The sequence below is a fragment of the Chelonoidis abingdonii genome, chromosome 3, assembly GCF_003597395.2.
Source record: "Chelonoidis abingdonii isolate Lonesome George chromosome 3, CheloAbing_2.0, whole genome shotgun sequence".
NCBI classification, from domain to species: domain Eukaryota; kingdom Metazoa; phylum Chordata; order Testudines; family Testudinidae; genus Chelonoidis; species Chelonoidis abingdonii.
The window spans coordinates 49,266,033-49,281,960 of record NC_133771.1 but is presented as its reverse complement, the minus strand read 5'-3'; the positions used below and the strand labels follow the sequence as shown (position 1 = coordinate 49,281,960).

At 38.1% G+C, this 15,928-nt stretch overlaps 1 protein-coding gene across 8 annotated transcripts in view; it reads left to right on the top strand.

Moving 5' to 3' along the window:
- The window catches only part of DST (dystonin), a 465,365-nt gene extending 449,692 nt beyond the window's left edge, over window positions 1-15,673 (top strand). For 4 of the 8 annotated variants that reach the window (XM_075063729.1, XM_075063726.1, XM_075063728.1 and 1 more), the window contains 9 exons: window positions 119-273; window positions 449-523; window positions 1,412-1,429; window positions 4,638-4,755; window positions 7,465-7,533; window positions 8,299-8,498; window positions 8,951-9,061; window positions 11,745-11,868; window positions 14,414-15,673. In XM_075063729.1, coding sequence (XP_074919830.1) covers window positions 119-273; window positions 449-523; window positions 1,412-1,429; window positions 4,638-4,755; window positions 7,465-7,533; window positions 8,299-8,498; window positions 8,951-9,061; window positions 11,745-11,868; window positions 14,414-14,679 — 1,136 coding nt within the window. In that variant the 3' untranslated portion in view covers window positions 14,680-15,673. The remainder of the gene's footprint in view (window positions 1-118; window positions 274-448; window positions 524-1,411; window positions 1,430-4,637; window positions 4,756-7,464; window positions 7,534-8,298; window positions 8,499-8,950; window positions 9,062-11,744; window positions 11,869-14,413) is intronic. The other 4 variants (XM_032778396.2, XM_032778395.2, XM_032778397.2 and 1 more) reach the window with 2 other exon arrangements.
- Window positions 15,674-15,928: the final 255 nt, after the last annotated feature.

Below are 15,928 nucleotides of genomic sequence, written 5' to 3'. Positions count from 1 at the left end.
AGTATACATTACTTGTCATTAATGCCTAAAAATCTTTGAGATTTGTGATAAATCCAGTCACTCTAATGGGTTTGAAAATCTATAAGGTTTACCTGCTGGTGATGTTTTTGGCTTACAGAATTCCCTACCAGCCGGCTTGAAATGAGTGCAGTGGCAGATATCTTTGATAGAGATGGTGATGGGTACATTGACTACTATGAATTTGTAGCAGCACTTCATCCAAACAAGGATGCATACAAGCCTCTTACAGATGCTGACAAAATTGAAGATGAGGTACTCTCTCTAAAGTTATCACTCTCAGATAACTAATATGTTCTACTGGAATCACACCCTTAGTGTCGTTAATTTTATTTTCTTTCCTATATACCTTGAGTTCTGCCAATTATTTAAGACTTCAGAAATGTGATAATTAACATTAAAATAATTATTCCAAATGTGTTTTTGGCAGGTTACAAGGCAGGTAGCTAAATGTAAATGTGCAAAACGATTCCAGGTGGAGCAGATTGGAGATAACAAGTACAGGGTAAGTCTTCCCAACACCTCCATGGTTCTTTCAGTCCAAACATTGTCAAGGCAACAGAACTATGTGAGCATTTGGGTTACATTAATTTACAGAAACTTTGTATCATATACTTACGTTTGCTCAAAGTCTACCTGGAAATTATGTAGTTTTAGCTTCACTAAACTTTACATCAGTAATTTGTGTTAGAAAATATAGACTAATAATAGACTAATAATGTGTTTAACTTTCCACTGAGCCTACAATAAACCCTTTTTATCAGTATTTAAAGAGATTTATATATCTAAATAGCAAAACGATTTAAACAGTAGCTGGTCCTACATACCAATATATATTGACTTGTTAACTGATTGATTTTTTTTACACCTGAGTAAAAATGGATTTTCCAAACAGATTCAGATTAAACACATGAGACTATATTGTTCTTAGAATATACTTTGGTCAAACATTTTCATCATCCTCATCCCCTCTTTTTACTTTTTTCCAGCATACTGTACCTTCATCTAGTAGCTAGACAGGAAATGTGCCAGGTATCCTAAAAACAGTTCAGGTACCAGAGATGAATCTGCCATGTTGCAGAGAAAGTCATTTGTTACCCTCAGGTTCAATAACCAGAACGTTTTCAGATGAGGTGCTCATTATTTGGCTAAGGCAGACTATGGAACATCTTCAGATGATTTTAAAAGGAAAAAAAGGACCAGAAAGGTAACAAAGGACTCATGAATCCTTCCAGGTTCATACTCTGGATAACTAATTACCTGCACATCTCTAAACTAGATCCTATATTTAGAAGTTTCAATGTGTGTGTTAGTTTACATGTGTTCTCAAATCATACAGAGAATTTCTTGTTAAACTAATTGTGTCTTTCTTCCATTTTTCATTTCTTATCAGTTCTTCCTGGGAAATCAGGTATAAACCAGTGGAATGTGTTCTGAAGTTCCTGCGTTTTTTTGTTTTTTTTTTTCTAATGCATATCATTTAAGCTTGCAATGGCCACTCTTTTCCCATACTTTCATCCTGAGCTAATTCATGGTTGGTCAGCTGTGCTGTTTCTGTAAATGCTATAAAGTGTTCCTGGTTTCAGGGTCTCCTTCTCCCTTTTTATTTTGCCTTTTGTCTCATTAAGGAGATTACTTTTAAGGGAACCAGATAATGGACAGCAACAATGTATATGATAAGTTTCTTTGCATTTTAATTATGATTTACCAAGAGTGTTAATTACTCTACTATCCAGAGTTTTTTATATGTAATATTTTACAGCAGTATGCCTCAGAATTCTATGTTGTATCATATTACTTAGTCACTTATTACCATACCATTTTCAGAATCCTTGAGAAATTGCAGTGCATTAAATTAGAAATCAAATGAATAGATTGATTAAGAATCAGTTCACAATCTATTGCACATATCTTTAATACAAAACTGTGTGGACTGAGTTGGCAGAATAAACTTGAAGTTCAGATTTGGACTGCTTCCATTCCCCCATCAAAAGTATTTTTAAAACATGCCATCATACCAGTGCTGGGATTTAAAATTGTAATTGTGTTTAAAAATACTTCTAGCTTGTTAGTTTGGTCATCAGGATCTCTGGTTGTGAAAGTACCATACAACACTAATTGGAAGAAATGGAGATCAATGACTCCTTCATAGGATGGACCCTGAAACAACATGTTAAAATATAGAAGCAGCTTGCCTGCCTTGTAAATACATGAAAATGCCTAATACTAAAGTTACCACTAGCATCTTAATCATGTTATTGGAAAAAACAACTATATGAATAAATGATTTTAGAGAGTCTAATGCTAAACATACTACAGAAATGGTAATTTTGCCTTGGCTTTTAAAATGTTGTTGGCAGAGATTATTATAGCATAGTGTGTGCTCAGCAAAGAGTAATCTTCAGCACCTACCTTTCCCTGCCTACTTCTGTCCTAACTTTTTAAAATCAGTTAATGTATAGAAAGAGAGGGCCTTGATTTGATAAGTCTTTTTGAAAATTGTGCTCATCCTGTGTCTGAGAAAGGAGAAGTAGAGTATCTAATGTGATTAACTGAAGTTTATTGCTGCAAGAAGCTACAAAACATTATTTCAGCAAAAGATACTAAATTTCCTAAAGAATCTTGGCCAAATTCTGTTCTGGTACCAGTGGATTTACATGGCTGTAACCAAGAGCAGAATTTTTTTTTTCCGTTGACACTACACAACCTGTAAACCTATTTATTAAACTGCTTGGTGTTTCTCATTTCAGGTTAGGTGAAACAATAATAAATATTGACCAAAGAAAGTCTGTATCCAAAATATTTTAATAAAAATCTGGAATGGGATCATTATGGAAGCAGCACATTGGAAGTTATGCTACTTGGCAGCAGGTTTTAAAGTATCCATGCCTCAGTCTGGCTGCAATGCAGAGCCTAAATGGGGTATTAAAAAGCTGAAAGCCAGGGGATCTTCAAGACTTCACAAAGAATAAGAAGAAACCTCCTCCTTAATAGGCAAAACAAAATAGTTAGTGTAGACTTGTGGGCTACATTCTCATTGATCTAACATAGAGCTCATTTAAATTTACATTTTGCTCATTTAGAACACGATTTTCTTTGATTATTAAATTAAGCTTGTAAGCTTCCTATTGTTTGGTTCCGAGAAGTAATATTCCTTCTGCTCTCTCTTGCCCACTTTGCTTAAGCAGTGCCAAAAGTCATTTAACAAGTAAGGAGCGCATTTGTGTGATTTGGCTTTAACATGTTTCTGTCACTTCACTGGAGCAAATAGGTACTCTTACTCCAGCAGTCAAATTCTACCTAAGATGTGTGCATTTGACTACGATTGACTTCAGCGAGGCTCTGCATGCATGGAGACTAGAAGTTGGGATTTGGCCTCAGAATTGTATATCAAATTAAACAGAAGGTGTTGGATTCCTCTGGTTCCATTTTCATGAGCTTGTGGAATCCTTCAGGAAATTATGAGTGTTAAGTTAATTTAGATCTTGTGGAAGGTTTTGGATTGATAACACTGGAAAGCACAGTCTCTTCTGTTTTCCACATAACAAATACAGCATGTTGTCACAGTTGTGCAAACCTGAGCACAATAATCCCTCAACTAAACAAAAGTGTTTCAAACCTGTTTTGAGGTTCATGCTTAGTTCACTCCGATGCTAACTAAATGCTTGGCCTGTGCTGCAGAGCCTGCCAGCAGATGTGCCAGTTCTAAAAGTGATATTATTTGATGATTGGACATTGGTAGGAACTGGATCAAAGCAGCCAGTTGTTTTCACACAGGCCATCAAATAATGAGAAGGGTATATCTTTTGGTCACTACTGACTTGATCCAAATTTGATCCAGTGATGTGCAGAGGATTCTTCAGGGTTTTGAAGATATTTCATACAAACTACACTGAACATTTTGCAAGACCATATAACGCCTTAGGCCCAGTCTTCAGGAGCATGAAATAAGCAGTCAACACAACACAGAAGGGGTGAGAAGGTGGTTTTAAGCCCCAAATCATAGCCCCTTTTTACCAGCTTCTCCACCTTCACTCAGGCCTGGGAAGGAGGGTGGTTTCGAGCTGTTAAAATGACTCTGTAAGGTGTTCCTGTGCTCAGCTGATGAGCAGAGCAGTGTAAAGCTCCCCTGATTTATCTGAAATTCTAGCCAAATGATCTATCATTTGAACAGTTTTCCCACACTTTTCAGCTGAAAGGGTCATATCTTTGAAAACTGTATCTCTGCTATTGCACAAAGAGTTCAGTGAAAGTTTTCCTGCTGATTAATTCATACAAATGCAGAACATAACCAATTATTGTATTACTAATTTTGCTGCTTTTACAAGATTAGACAAAATCTTGAGAATCAAGCATAAAGTTAAACCTGGAAGCCTTTTTTCACAATCTTACCATATTTCTTTGGATTAATACAATTCTTTGGATTAATACAAGGTGTTCACCTTGAAATCCTAACAGCATTGACAGTTTTCATAAAAAAATATATTTTAAGAGTTTACTAACGATTAGAAATTAAAACAAATTTTGAATGGATGATTTTAACCCATCAGAGCTGAAATGCATATTTTATGTGTGGAGAACTATTGAAAACCTAAGCATTTTGTTTAATCTTCTTACAGTTTGGTGACTCTCAACAGCTGCGTCTGGTTCGCATCTTGCGAAGTACAGTAATGGTTCGTGTTGGAGGTGGCTGGATGGCACTGGATGAATTCTTAGTAAAAAATGATCCTTGCAGGGGTATGTAAGAAGGTTGTTTTAGAATGGACATTAGAATCATTAATGGGATGCAGTCATTGTCAAGAACTATTTGGGATTTTTTTTTGCAGGATAGAAATTGAACAGTATAAAACACCTGTTATTTATTTTAACAGTGACTCAGTGCATACCTCCTAGTTCTGGTTTTGTGTATTTTAAAATTCTAAGGGCCAAACGCAGCTCTGTTTAAATCTGGAGTGAGACTGATGCCTTAGGTAGTTACTCCAGGTTTATACTGGTATAACTAAAAATTGAGCTTGTACACGGTACGTACACTGGTTGTATGACTCAGCAGAAACAAAATGTAGCAACAGTTTTTAAAATCTGCTCAGCAGGAGTGAAGTTTTAAAGCCATTAATCAGCACAAGGTAATCAGAACCAAAGAGTCACAGCCACAAGGTCTGACTGACCTAGGGACTCATCCTGTCCCCAGACTCTGCTTGTGTAATGCTGCATTCTCACTGGCATTCTCCCCAAAAGCCCTTCTTAAAGCTCTGAGCCTTGCACAGAGAGCAAAACAGCAGCTCTGTGCTGGGAACTGGAGAGTGGCAATTGCATACAACATGTTGCTCTATCAGATTTTACTTCACAAACTGGCAACAGCTTAATGAGGGATGGATGTTTGCAAGAAGTCCCATCCTGATGGGATAGTGGGTTCTCTCTGGCCAAGAGGAATGTAAAACCTGACTCAGGAATAGCAGGAGCTAAAAGAGAAAGGGGCAAAATAGCCAATTGAAGTAAAAGACAAATAGTAGCAAGAGTGATAAAGTTAGAAAATTGTAATAGTTACTGTACCTGTTCAGAGTGAGTTGAAAGCAAGTAACTTTATGTAGTTAGTTCTTTATGTAACGAGTATGTAACTAACGTAATAGGATCAGACAGCAATAGAATAGGAAAGTTAAAGGGAAAGGTGAGGAAGAAAAGTCACTAAGAGTAGGGAGCATGCTCATCTTCAGACTTACTCTGCTAACACTCCCATTCTTTGCTTAAGAACTGCTAGGTTGAACCCAGGATTATAAAAGTGTAATAGATAAATAGATCACTTGTATTTTGCAGTTACTGTTGCAGTAGGGTAAGTAACGTAAACAAAAAGAAGAAACTTTCAGGGAACAAAAAGTAACCCATAAGCAATGACAGTGGATGCCATTCACAGATGGAAATCTTTACCACAAGTGTAACAGCATTTTCTATTTTAAGTACTGTAAAGGGAGTATCACAAGCGGAGTAGAAAATGTCAAAATTGAGGTGTTGTAAATGTCTGTTTTTAATGGTATTCCAAAAAAGTCCTGCTGCCCACTAAAACACAGGTATTTCATATCCCAAGGAGAAGTGAAGTGTATTGCAGTTCCTGCTGAGACCGAAACTGGAAGTCAGTAGGGTCATTTACACCTTTGCTACCATTCTTATTTGCTAGCATTTTCCTCTCACTCTGCATAGGGTAAATGACTCCACAAAGTGCAAGGCAGTGGAGAATTAGGTCCTGCATGATTTCACATGTCCAACAGCATTCAAGAGATACCATCGCCACATTTCAAATCCTACTCTCAGGACTCTTGCATAGGGCTGGCCAGAAAACAATTATGTTTCATTTAAAATGTTGAGGTTTCAAAAAAAAATTTTGTTCTAATGAAGAATAAATGGAGACCTTTTGAAATATTTTGCAAAGAACAACAACAACAAAATCATGAGACCCCCCCCCACACACACACACCAGCCAATAGCTCAGTGGTTAGCACACTCACCTGGGAAGTGCAAGAGTCACTGCTCCCACCTCCCAGGTGAGAGCCCTAATCATCCGGCTATTGAGTCATTCTGTCTCGCTCACACCAGAAATTCTACCCTGGATCTGAAAAACCTTCCTGATAAAACTTCTGTCAAAGCTGATACATTTTCACATAACATTTTGATATTGACAAAATAGCATTTTTCAATGGAAAAAGTTTTGTTGAAAAATGTTTTGACCAGCTATATTCTTGACATGCTGTTCCCTGGGGCTCCATATGCTACTCAGATTGTAATTAACTGCTATTGTGATTAATAAACATCTGATTATTAGATTCTTATTACTTCCCCTCAGAGAGCTGGTGCTGGTCCTTGGCTTTCCTGCTCCCTAATTCGGACATGTGTGTGGAACACCCTCTGTATAAGTCCTGCTGTGGGTCTCAATGGGCCTGGTCACCAATTTAACAAGGTGTTAAGTACATGCATAGCTTAAAGCATGTTAATACTGAACTCTTTGGGATGCTCAGGTGCTTAAAATTACACCGCCTATTGAAGTCAATGATAAAGCTGTCATTGATTTCAGTGGCGCAGAAGCAGGCCCCTCCTTAAGCCTTAGTCTCTGCCAGGAGCTACACTGTATATTTCATAATGCTCTCATTATATACAGCTTAAAATGTATTATAACGATATGTAAACCAGTTTCATCTTATATTACATTCTTATGTTGGCAGATAAGCCCCTTTCTTCCAGAAGGGTACTTGTCACTGCTCCTAAGTCTATTCCAGCACTATTTTTTGCTTAGGGGAACTTTGAGAGCTAGGTTAGGAACACTTTTGAGAGCTTTTACTTTCAGTTCTGTCTTTTGGGTTGGTGTTCTGAGTCTCTTGCATATGCAACTGCTGTACTTAATTTCTTCTCCTGCTAACAATTTTCTTTAATGTGACCCATATCCTGTGTCATTTTTTCCAGTTCATCATCATGGGAGTAAAATGTTACGTTCGGAATCAAACTCTTCAATTACCACTCAGCCTACCATAGGTTGGCAAACCTTTCTCTTCATCTCTCCTGCTCTGTCTTTCTCTTCCTTTCTTTCCTACTGTTGCTTTTATATATATATATATATATATATATATATAAATAATATGTTTAACTCATCACACTTGGCTTAACATTTTTCTACGTGGGCTGATGCTTTACATGCTAATTTTTTTTTGACACTCTTGAAAAGTGTGTCAAAAACAATTGTCATTCATGCTGATACAATAAAATACTAACATGCTACGCATCTGATTCTTCTGGAATTTTCTCTGGTATGTGCCTTTATGTCTGTGTGAGTGCTTAGCCATCGATTACCTCATTATAGCTTGGTTTTGTGGTCATCATTGCATGTTGCCAAACTACTGTAATGCATAGTTTAGAATAAATATATTTGCTGCTTTCCTGCCATTGTACTTAGCAGTTTTTTCTGGACCATCCAAGTGTTATCTATTATGAGTAGTTGTAGTGTTAGTTAAGCAGATCAGGATATGTCTATGTGTTAATAGTTAGTTGATTTATCATGTTGAGCATTCCATTATCATGCTGACTTCCTTTGACAGTGGTTCATTCCTGCGAGCCTAAGATGCTAGAATAAGCATGTTCTACACATGAACTGTCGTGTGTCCAAAATGAATGCATTACACAGTAATGCATTTTGTTTGTTGTCATACTGTGCTGGAGGTGGTATGAGGAAAGAGGTGACAAATGGATGTGTGACTCATCTGCATAGCTGATTTCTTGCCCCCTCTCTTTGATGTTCTGCAGCTAAAGGGAGGACAAACATGGAGCTGCGTGAAAAGTTCATTTTGGCAGATGCTGCAAGTCAGAATGTTGCTGCTTTCCGTCCAAGAGGTCGTAGATCGCGACCTTCTTCAAGGGGCGCTTCTCCCAACAGATCTGCTTCTATATCAAGTCAGGCTGGCCAGGGAGCTTCACCACAAGCAGTTGCTACAAGTACACCCAAGGTATGATTGAATACATGACACTGAATTAATCAGTGAATGGGATATAGATTGTTCCTCTTTTAAACATTGTTAACAACAAAGGGAATTTATAAGAAAGAAATATCTATATTTTTCTTCTTCTTGAGGGGTGTTTTCAGTATTGTTCTCACACTTGCTGCTCTTTTGCAACAGTGGAAAAGACTCCCATACATTTATGGTGCTGTGTGGGCAAATCAGCAAACAAAGAATGCGTTTTGAAGGAGCAAATATGTGCCTCTCTATTCCATTTCAGAAATAAATCGTACATCCTCTTTTTACGGATTGTTTGTCATCAATTTCTGCTTTGTTTTGAGTTCTTTTTTTATATATATATTAACTGTGAAATGTGGTCTCTGTACCCTGGATATCCCTCTCCAATACATTGTTTTCCATCTGCTGTCCTTCATATTTTGATTTGCCATTGTTTCATACAGACACCCCATCATTTAACACGCAATTATGGTAAACCATGGTTGACAAACCGCAAAACGTCAACTCCTTCTAAACCATCAGAGTCCTCAGAATATCAAGGGTCATCTTCAGAGGTACAGTAAGGACAGAGATTCTAGACTAATGAACTTCCTTCACTAAAACTATGAACTCACTAACAGTCATTACAGTTCTTTGCACAGCTGCACTGTACCTTGCATATTAATACACTCTCTTTTAGACCTCTGCCAAATATTTTTATATCATTTTTTCTAAATTTCAACTGATCTTTTATTCAATGTGTTTAATATATTAGTCTTAAAAAAACTCTCCCTATGATTGTTTAATTAGTATATCTTTAAAGTATAAATGATCAATAATGTTAAGTTATAAGGTGACAATTAATATGATACCAGTTGGGATGATGAAATTTAGAAAAATCCCTACCTTTCACTTTGATTTATGGATGGCATTTCATGAACTCCTTTCCCAACATTGTTTCTTCTGTGCTTCTAGTGTACTGTGCACTCATACTATGCAGACATGAGATTAATAAATTATGATCTGCAGTAGGAAGTTACTAATTGAGGAAATGCCACTCCAGGATGGCACAGGAGACTGATAATTGGATCCTTTCAGCAGTTGAAATTCAGCTTATGATAGTAATGACCCACAATTGCTATAATGAGATCACGGTTCGGTGACTCATGGAAAATGAGTTTGATGGTCTCGTTTCCTGTGCACATTACAAAAAAACCCCACTAACATAATAATTAGCGCCCATGTTGGCAGTCAGACTGGTTTGAATGGACATGGAGCCTAAGTACCTGATCCAATACCAATTGATGTTAGTGGAATGACTCCAATTGGATCAGACTTCAAATTGTCTTCTCACTCCTAAAAGTTGTCATTCTAGATCAGGGTTAAGGCACATTGATGGGTTAGTGTGGGAAAGCTGGCACTACCACTGCCTCCGGTATATCTGTTCCAGACATAAATAGAGGACTTCAATGTCCAATGCTGTCAGCCTGGCACTTTTCAATGCTAAATTCACATAACTCTGTATGGCTTTGCTCAGTGATGCATAAAACATATAGAGAACCTTTTCACTCATTCCTTGAGTAATTCTACGTATTACTGTACACATTTAGGTCTGTTGCTTTAAAATATTAAAAAAGATTTAATCCATAGTTCAGAATTTAAACAGCTGTTAATTTCTAATACATTTGCTTTCATTTTCTTTGGTCCCTTAGTTAACTGAATATCCATATAAGGTTAATTGATGGTACTTAAAATCACAGCTGTGGGAAAGAATTTGTAGTACAGGAAGACCAATGAAAAGTCATGTTTTTCCTGAAATTGCAATCCAATGAGAACCCATGGCATTAATTTAAGAACTTCCACGTGATAATTGCCACTAGCAGTGACTGGAAAAACATTGCAGGAAGGTATTATTTTATTTCTTAGTGATAGTGTCCCCAGAGCTCTCCAGGATGGCTGGTCGACTTGACTTGTCTTGTCTCCCTGGTGGAGTAATAGGATGCTACATGGTGTCTCCACGGCCAGTGCTGTGTCTGAGACAGAGCTGTGATGGCCTTTACTACATCTCCCGGCTGCTGCATGTGCTGTCTATAGTTTCAGTGAATTTTTTTAAATGAATCAGAGGGGTAGCCGTGTTAGTCTGGATCTGTAAAAAGCGACAAAGAATCCTGTGGCACCTTATAGATTAACAGAAGTATTAGAGCATAAGCATTTGTGGGTGAAAACCCACTTCATCAGACTCACCCATGAAAGCTCATGCTCCAATACTTCTGTTAGTCTATAAGGTGCCATAGGATTCTTTGTTGCTTTTTAAAGGAATGTTTCAAAACCCAGAGCTTTTGAGGTTGCAGGGGGCACAAGTAACTGAAGGAGCTAATGCATTTCTCAGGCATTCATAGTGACTGATAGGCTACGTCTTTAGCCTGTTTTAGTGGGTTAGTCCTTTTATGTTGACTGAGTCGAAATGATTGTTGTGGTTTTCCCTAGTAGCTGGTGTGATGTGCAGAGATTTTATTAAATAAAGCATAAATGGCAATTGGATGGGCTACTCCAGTTGTGCCTGATCTCCCCCTGAATAAATGAAACAAACTCCATCCAGGGCAGGCCACAAATAGAAGAGTTACTGCAAGTCTCCTACTAGTTCAGGAGCTAGAAAACCAGCAGTACAAGACTATGGGTAGAAACATTGTAAACAACATAAGGCCACGGAGAAAACAATTATTTTTGAACTAAAATTAGGGTCTCACATTTTCTTCTGCTCTGGTGCAAAGAGCTTCAAAATCTGGTGATCTGAGGGTTTTCAAAATGTCATAAGTCTGTGCTTTTTGCACCAAAATGAAATGAAAACAAGAGCATTCCACACATATAATCGTAGGCAGATGGGTTAGGCTAGATAGGCATGTAAAATGAAGCTTCTTCTCTCTAGTAATATGCTAGTACTGTACCCTCAACTAACCTAATATGGTAAGATAATTAAAATGTACAGTGGTAGCATCTTTTTTTAAAAAAAAAAAATATTGGTATATGTAAAGAATGTTATAATGTTGATGCTAAGTAGACTGAATGATTTTATAGTTAATAATTTGTAGGCACTCCGTGTTAAAAAACTGGTTCAAATTATTCTCATTACTAAATGATTATTCCAGCCAAGACTTTGTATTTGGCATGCATGTTCTGAAGATGAGAGAATTCCAAATTCAGAGCCATTCAATACATCTCAGTGATGACAGATGAAACAACTGTATTTGTCTTATGTAGGGAACACCAATACAAGGGAGCAAACTTAGACTACCAGGATATCTGTCAGGGAAAGGTTTCCACTCTGGAGAAGACAACAGCCTAATATCAACAGCAGCTACCAGAGTTAGAGCGCAGTTTGCAGGTGAGTGCTTTGATTTTAGAACTTGATATGATGCACACTGCAAGAGTTGCCACCACTGGAGAGAATACCTGGGGACAAACTGAGATTTAGTCATCACTTGCAGATGACACTAAACTGGGAGGAATGATAGATATGCTGGAAGGTAGGGATAGCATACAGAGGGACCTAGACAAATTAGAGGACTGGGCCAAAAGAAATCTGATGAGGTTCAACAAGGACAAGTGCAGAGTCCTGCACTTAGGACAGAAGAATCCTATGCAGTGTTACAGACTAGGGACCAAATGGCTAGGCAGCAGTTCTGCAGAAAAGGACCTAGGTGTAACAGTGGACAAGAAGCTGGATATGAGTCAACAATGTGCCCTTGTTGCCAAGAAGGCTAATGTCATTTTGGGCTGTGTAAGTAGGATTATTGCCAGCAGATCGAGGGACATGGTCATTCCTCTCTGTTCGGCATTGGTGTGTCCAGTTTTGGGCCCCACACTACAAGAAGGATGTGGAAAAACTGGAAAGAGTCTAGCAAAGGGCAACAAAAATTATTAGGGGGCCGGAGTATATGATTTATGAGGAGAGGCTGAGGGAACTGGGATTATTTAGTCTGCAGAAGAGAAGAATGAGGGGGAATTTGATAGCTGCTTTCAGCTACCTGAAAGGGAATTCCAGAGAGGACGGATCTAGACTGTTCTCAGTGGTGGCAGATGACAGAACAAGGAGTAATGGTCTTAAGTTGCAGTGGGGGAGGTTTAGGTTGGATATTAGGAAAATCTTTTTCACTAGGAGGGTGGTGAAGCACTGGAATGGGAAAGCACCTAAGGAGGTGGTGGAATCTCCTTCCTTAGAGGTTTTTAAGGTCAGGCGTGACAAAGCCCTGGCTGGGATGATTTAGTTGTGGATTAGTCCTGCTTTGAGCAGGGGATTGGACTGGATGACCTCCTGAGGTCCCTTCCAACCCTGATAGTCTATGATTCTATGATTTCTCTGTGTGATGTGCACATTTGTGCTAATGTCTGAATTGCAACACCTGTAGTTTATAATGGTTTCCCTAGCAGCCACTAAGGAAATATTTAAAAGCAAAAGAGCAGATTCTTAACTATATCCTTGCAGAGCTCAGATGCACTGGAGAGTGGCTGGCCATCAGGGATCTAGCTGTGGCCTCCTGACCATGAGCCACCTGGCCCTGATGAAAATAAGAGTCGCAGGGGAGCAGCTGCAACTTACACCACTGGTGTAAGGGCCCTCAGGGATATTACACTGGTGGATAAATGGAAGTATCTGAGCTCTGTTCCGCCCTGCTGCCCCCAGCACACTTCTATGCAAGTGATGAGGTTGGGTGGTTGGCATAGGAGGCAGCAGAGCCACTTGCACCTGTATTCAGCACTTGCAGAGTGGATTTAGGAGGACTGGAGAATCCAACCCAAATGGTTCATATCTTTTAAGCTGTTTTTCAAGAAGAAATCGTTTAATGCACATGTTTAGACCAGGATATCTTTGCACTTACAGTAAGCCAGATTTGTTGATTCTTTAATAATTAAAATGAAACTTTTACTCTATATAACTTTATTCCATTTAAGATTCTTGTGATTTTTCCACCTGACACATGAACTGCATTGACACAAATGAAAGATGTCATGCATGTATTGAATAAGCAAGATTTCACTTTATCAGGCCTTGTATTCGTTGATTTCTGCATTCCTCCACTGGAAAGAGGGAAATCATTTTAAACAGTACAAACATATTGCATGGCTTATTGCTTGCTTGTTTATTTCCTGGGTACAAGTAGCACATCTCACAACTGTATATCCTTGGAGTGAAGAAGCAATTTACAATTCTGCTAGTGCTTAATACATAAGTCAGAAGAGAGGCCCACATTTTTAAAAGGGTGGGCAATTCTTTTGCAATGTCCATGTTGCCTGTGTAAAATTCCTGATGAGCATGTAGAAGTCGGAGAGTGGCCGCATCTAGATTTGGAAAAACTTAGAAAGCCAGGGTATATTGCAAGACTAATGAGTTGATAGAAGCTGCCAGGATAATATGTTTTTATGAGAAAAGCTAGCAGCTGAGTTTATTACATCTCAGTATTTAATCACACATTCCTTTCTCTTTATTAGGAGAAATAGCATTGTTTTATAGACTCATAGATTTTCAGGTCAGTACCATATGGATCATCTAGTCTGATCTTCATAACACAGGTCAGAGAATTTCACCAGTAACTTGTGCATCAAGTTACACGAGCTAGAGTGCGATTTTCAGAAAGATGCCCTGTTTTAGGATTAGCAGAACGTTTGCCTCTGTGCTCATTTCCTCACCTTAAGGAGCCAGCCATGCAATCCCTCAAGTGTCAGTGCTAAGCACAGGCAGCTTGGAGGATCAGACTTTACATATTTTTCCTGAGAGCTATATACTGACCTCATTTCCTGTGTGCCAGTGGGAGTTCCAGGGTGGCTTATGAAATATTTAAGGTCCTAAGTGTGTAAAAACACCCACTAAATGTCTCTCCTTCAACCCCATCTCCCTAATGCCGATGGACATCTTTCCTCTCTCCTTACAGACACCAGAAGGACTCCAAGTAGACCTGGAAGCCGAGCAGGAAGCAAGGCTGGCAGTAGATCAAGTAGCCGCCGAGGCAGTGATGCATCTGACTTTGACATTTCAGAAATCCAGTCTGTGTGTTCAGATATGTCAGAGACTGTTCACAATGCAAGCAGACCACAGCCCCGAGCAGGTTCTCGGCCAGCATCAGGCAAGCCTTCCAAAATTCCAACTCCCCAAAGGAGGCCACCAGTCAGCAAATTGGACAAGTCCTCCAAGAGATAATGTGATCAGCTCCATAAAGGTCTTTGCCTTGTGCATTAAATATTTAAGTTTGTAAGATGTAAAATATTATGTAGAAATTATTGTGAAATATTGCAAGAGGTGGATTTTTAATTCTGCAGATGGCCTTATTTGTGTATTTGTCTTTTTATTTTGTGTGTATAATTTGTCAGATTTTGTTTATGCCATATCCTGTGTGAAAGGGAAAAGAGTTTTAATGTAAACTAACAATTGTACACAGTAATGTGTAGAAAGTACACTAAAACAATTCCCAAACGTGCAGTGTACTGAATGTACAGTTAAGTCTCTGCAACCTCAGTCAAATAGGCCTATCACTCCATCATTAGTTAACAGGAAAGGATACCTCATGATTTTTCTTTAAAAAAAAATAAAAATAAAAAGCCAAAAGACACAATTACACATTTTGAGCTAACTAACGAACACTAAAGGATGTATGTCAAACTCACTAAGGAATAAACAACACATTCACACTACAATTATTTATGCAGCATCTCTTGGAGAACTCACAGAAAGTTACTTACGCACTTGTCAGTCATACAATACTCCAATATCTTGCAGCATTTCTGTGCCATTGCTTTAAATGAGGCCAGACACGCTCTGGGTATTAGAACTACTATACTGTAAGAATTCAATATAAAGTGCATTCATGTAAATGTGAGGTTTTCTTTTGCTTGAGTGGATGATAGCACTGTATCATTGAACTCATTTTGTATCAAAGCAATTTTGCTTGCAGAAAGCTATGAAATAAAACATGTCCCTTAACTTTCTTGCCATTGAATTTCTTTATTTCACAGGGAGTTAGTGTTCTGCATTATGTTTTAGGGAATAAATCATTTGAAATGACCAATAATTACTTAGAATCATACACTCTAATGTAATTTTCCATTTGCAGCAGTCAAATATTGGTCATCTACTGTATTTATTTAATAAAACATTAATTTGTACCTGTCAAATAACATGAAATTATATTTAATTTATTTTGTGTTGAGAGTTATTTTCTTTGTATTGGAGTATGACACCACTGTGCCATGAATGAAAGGGAGGGGGGCTAGGAGAGTGTCAGATAATTTTTTAATTAATTTTGCTATTCAAAGATCGCTTTAATGGCCATAACAGTCATTTGTTTTAATTGGAAACGGATGGAACTTTTTCCATGAAAAACTGCAGAACTAACAGACAGATGTTACTGTAACTATTAACTAAATCCTAGAAATTTCAGTTGCCTTTTAAG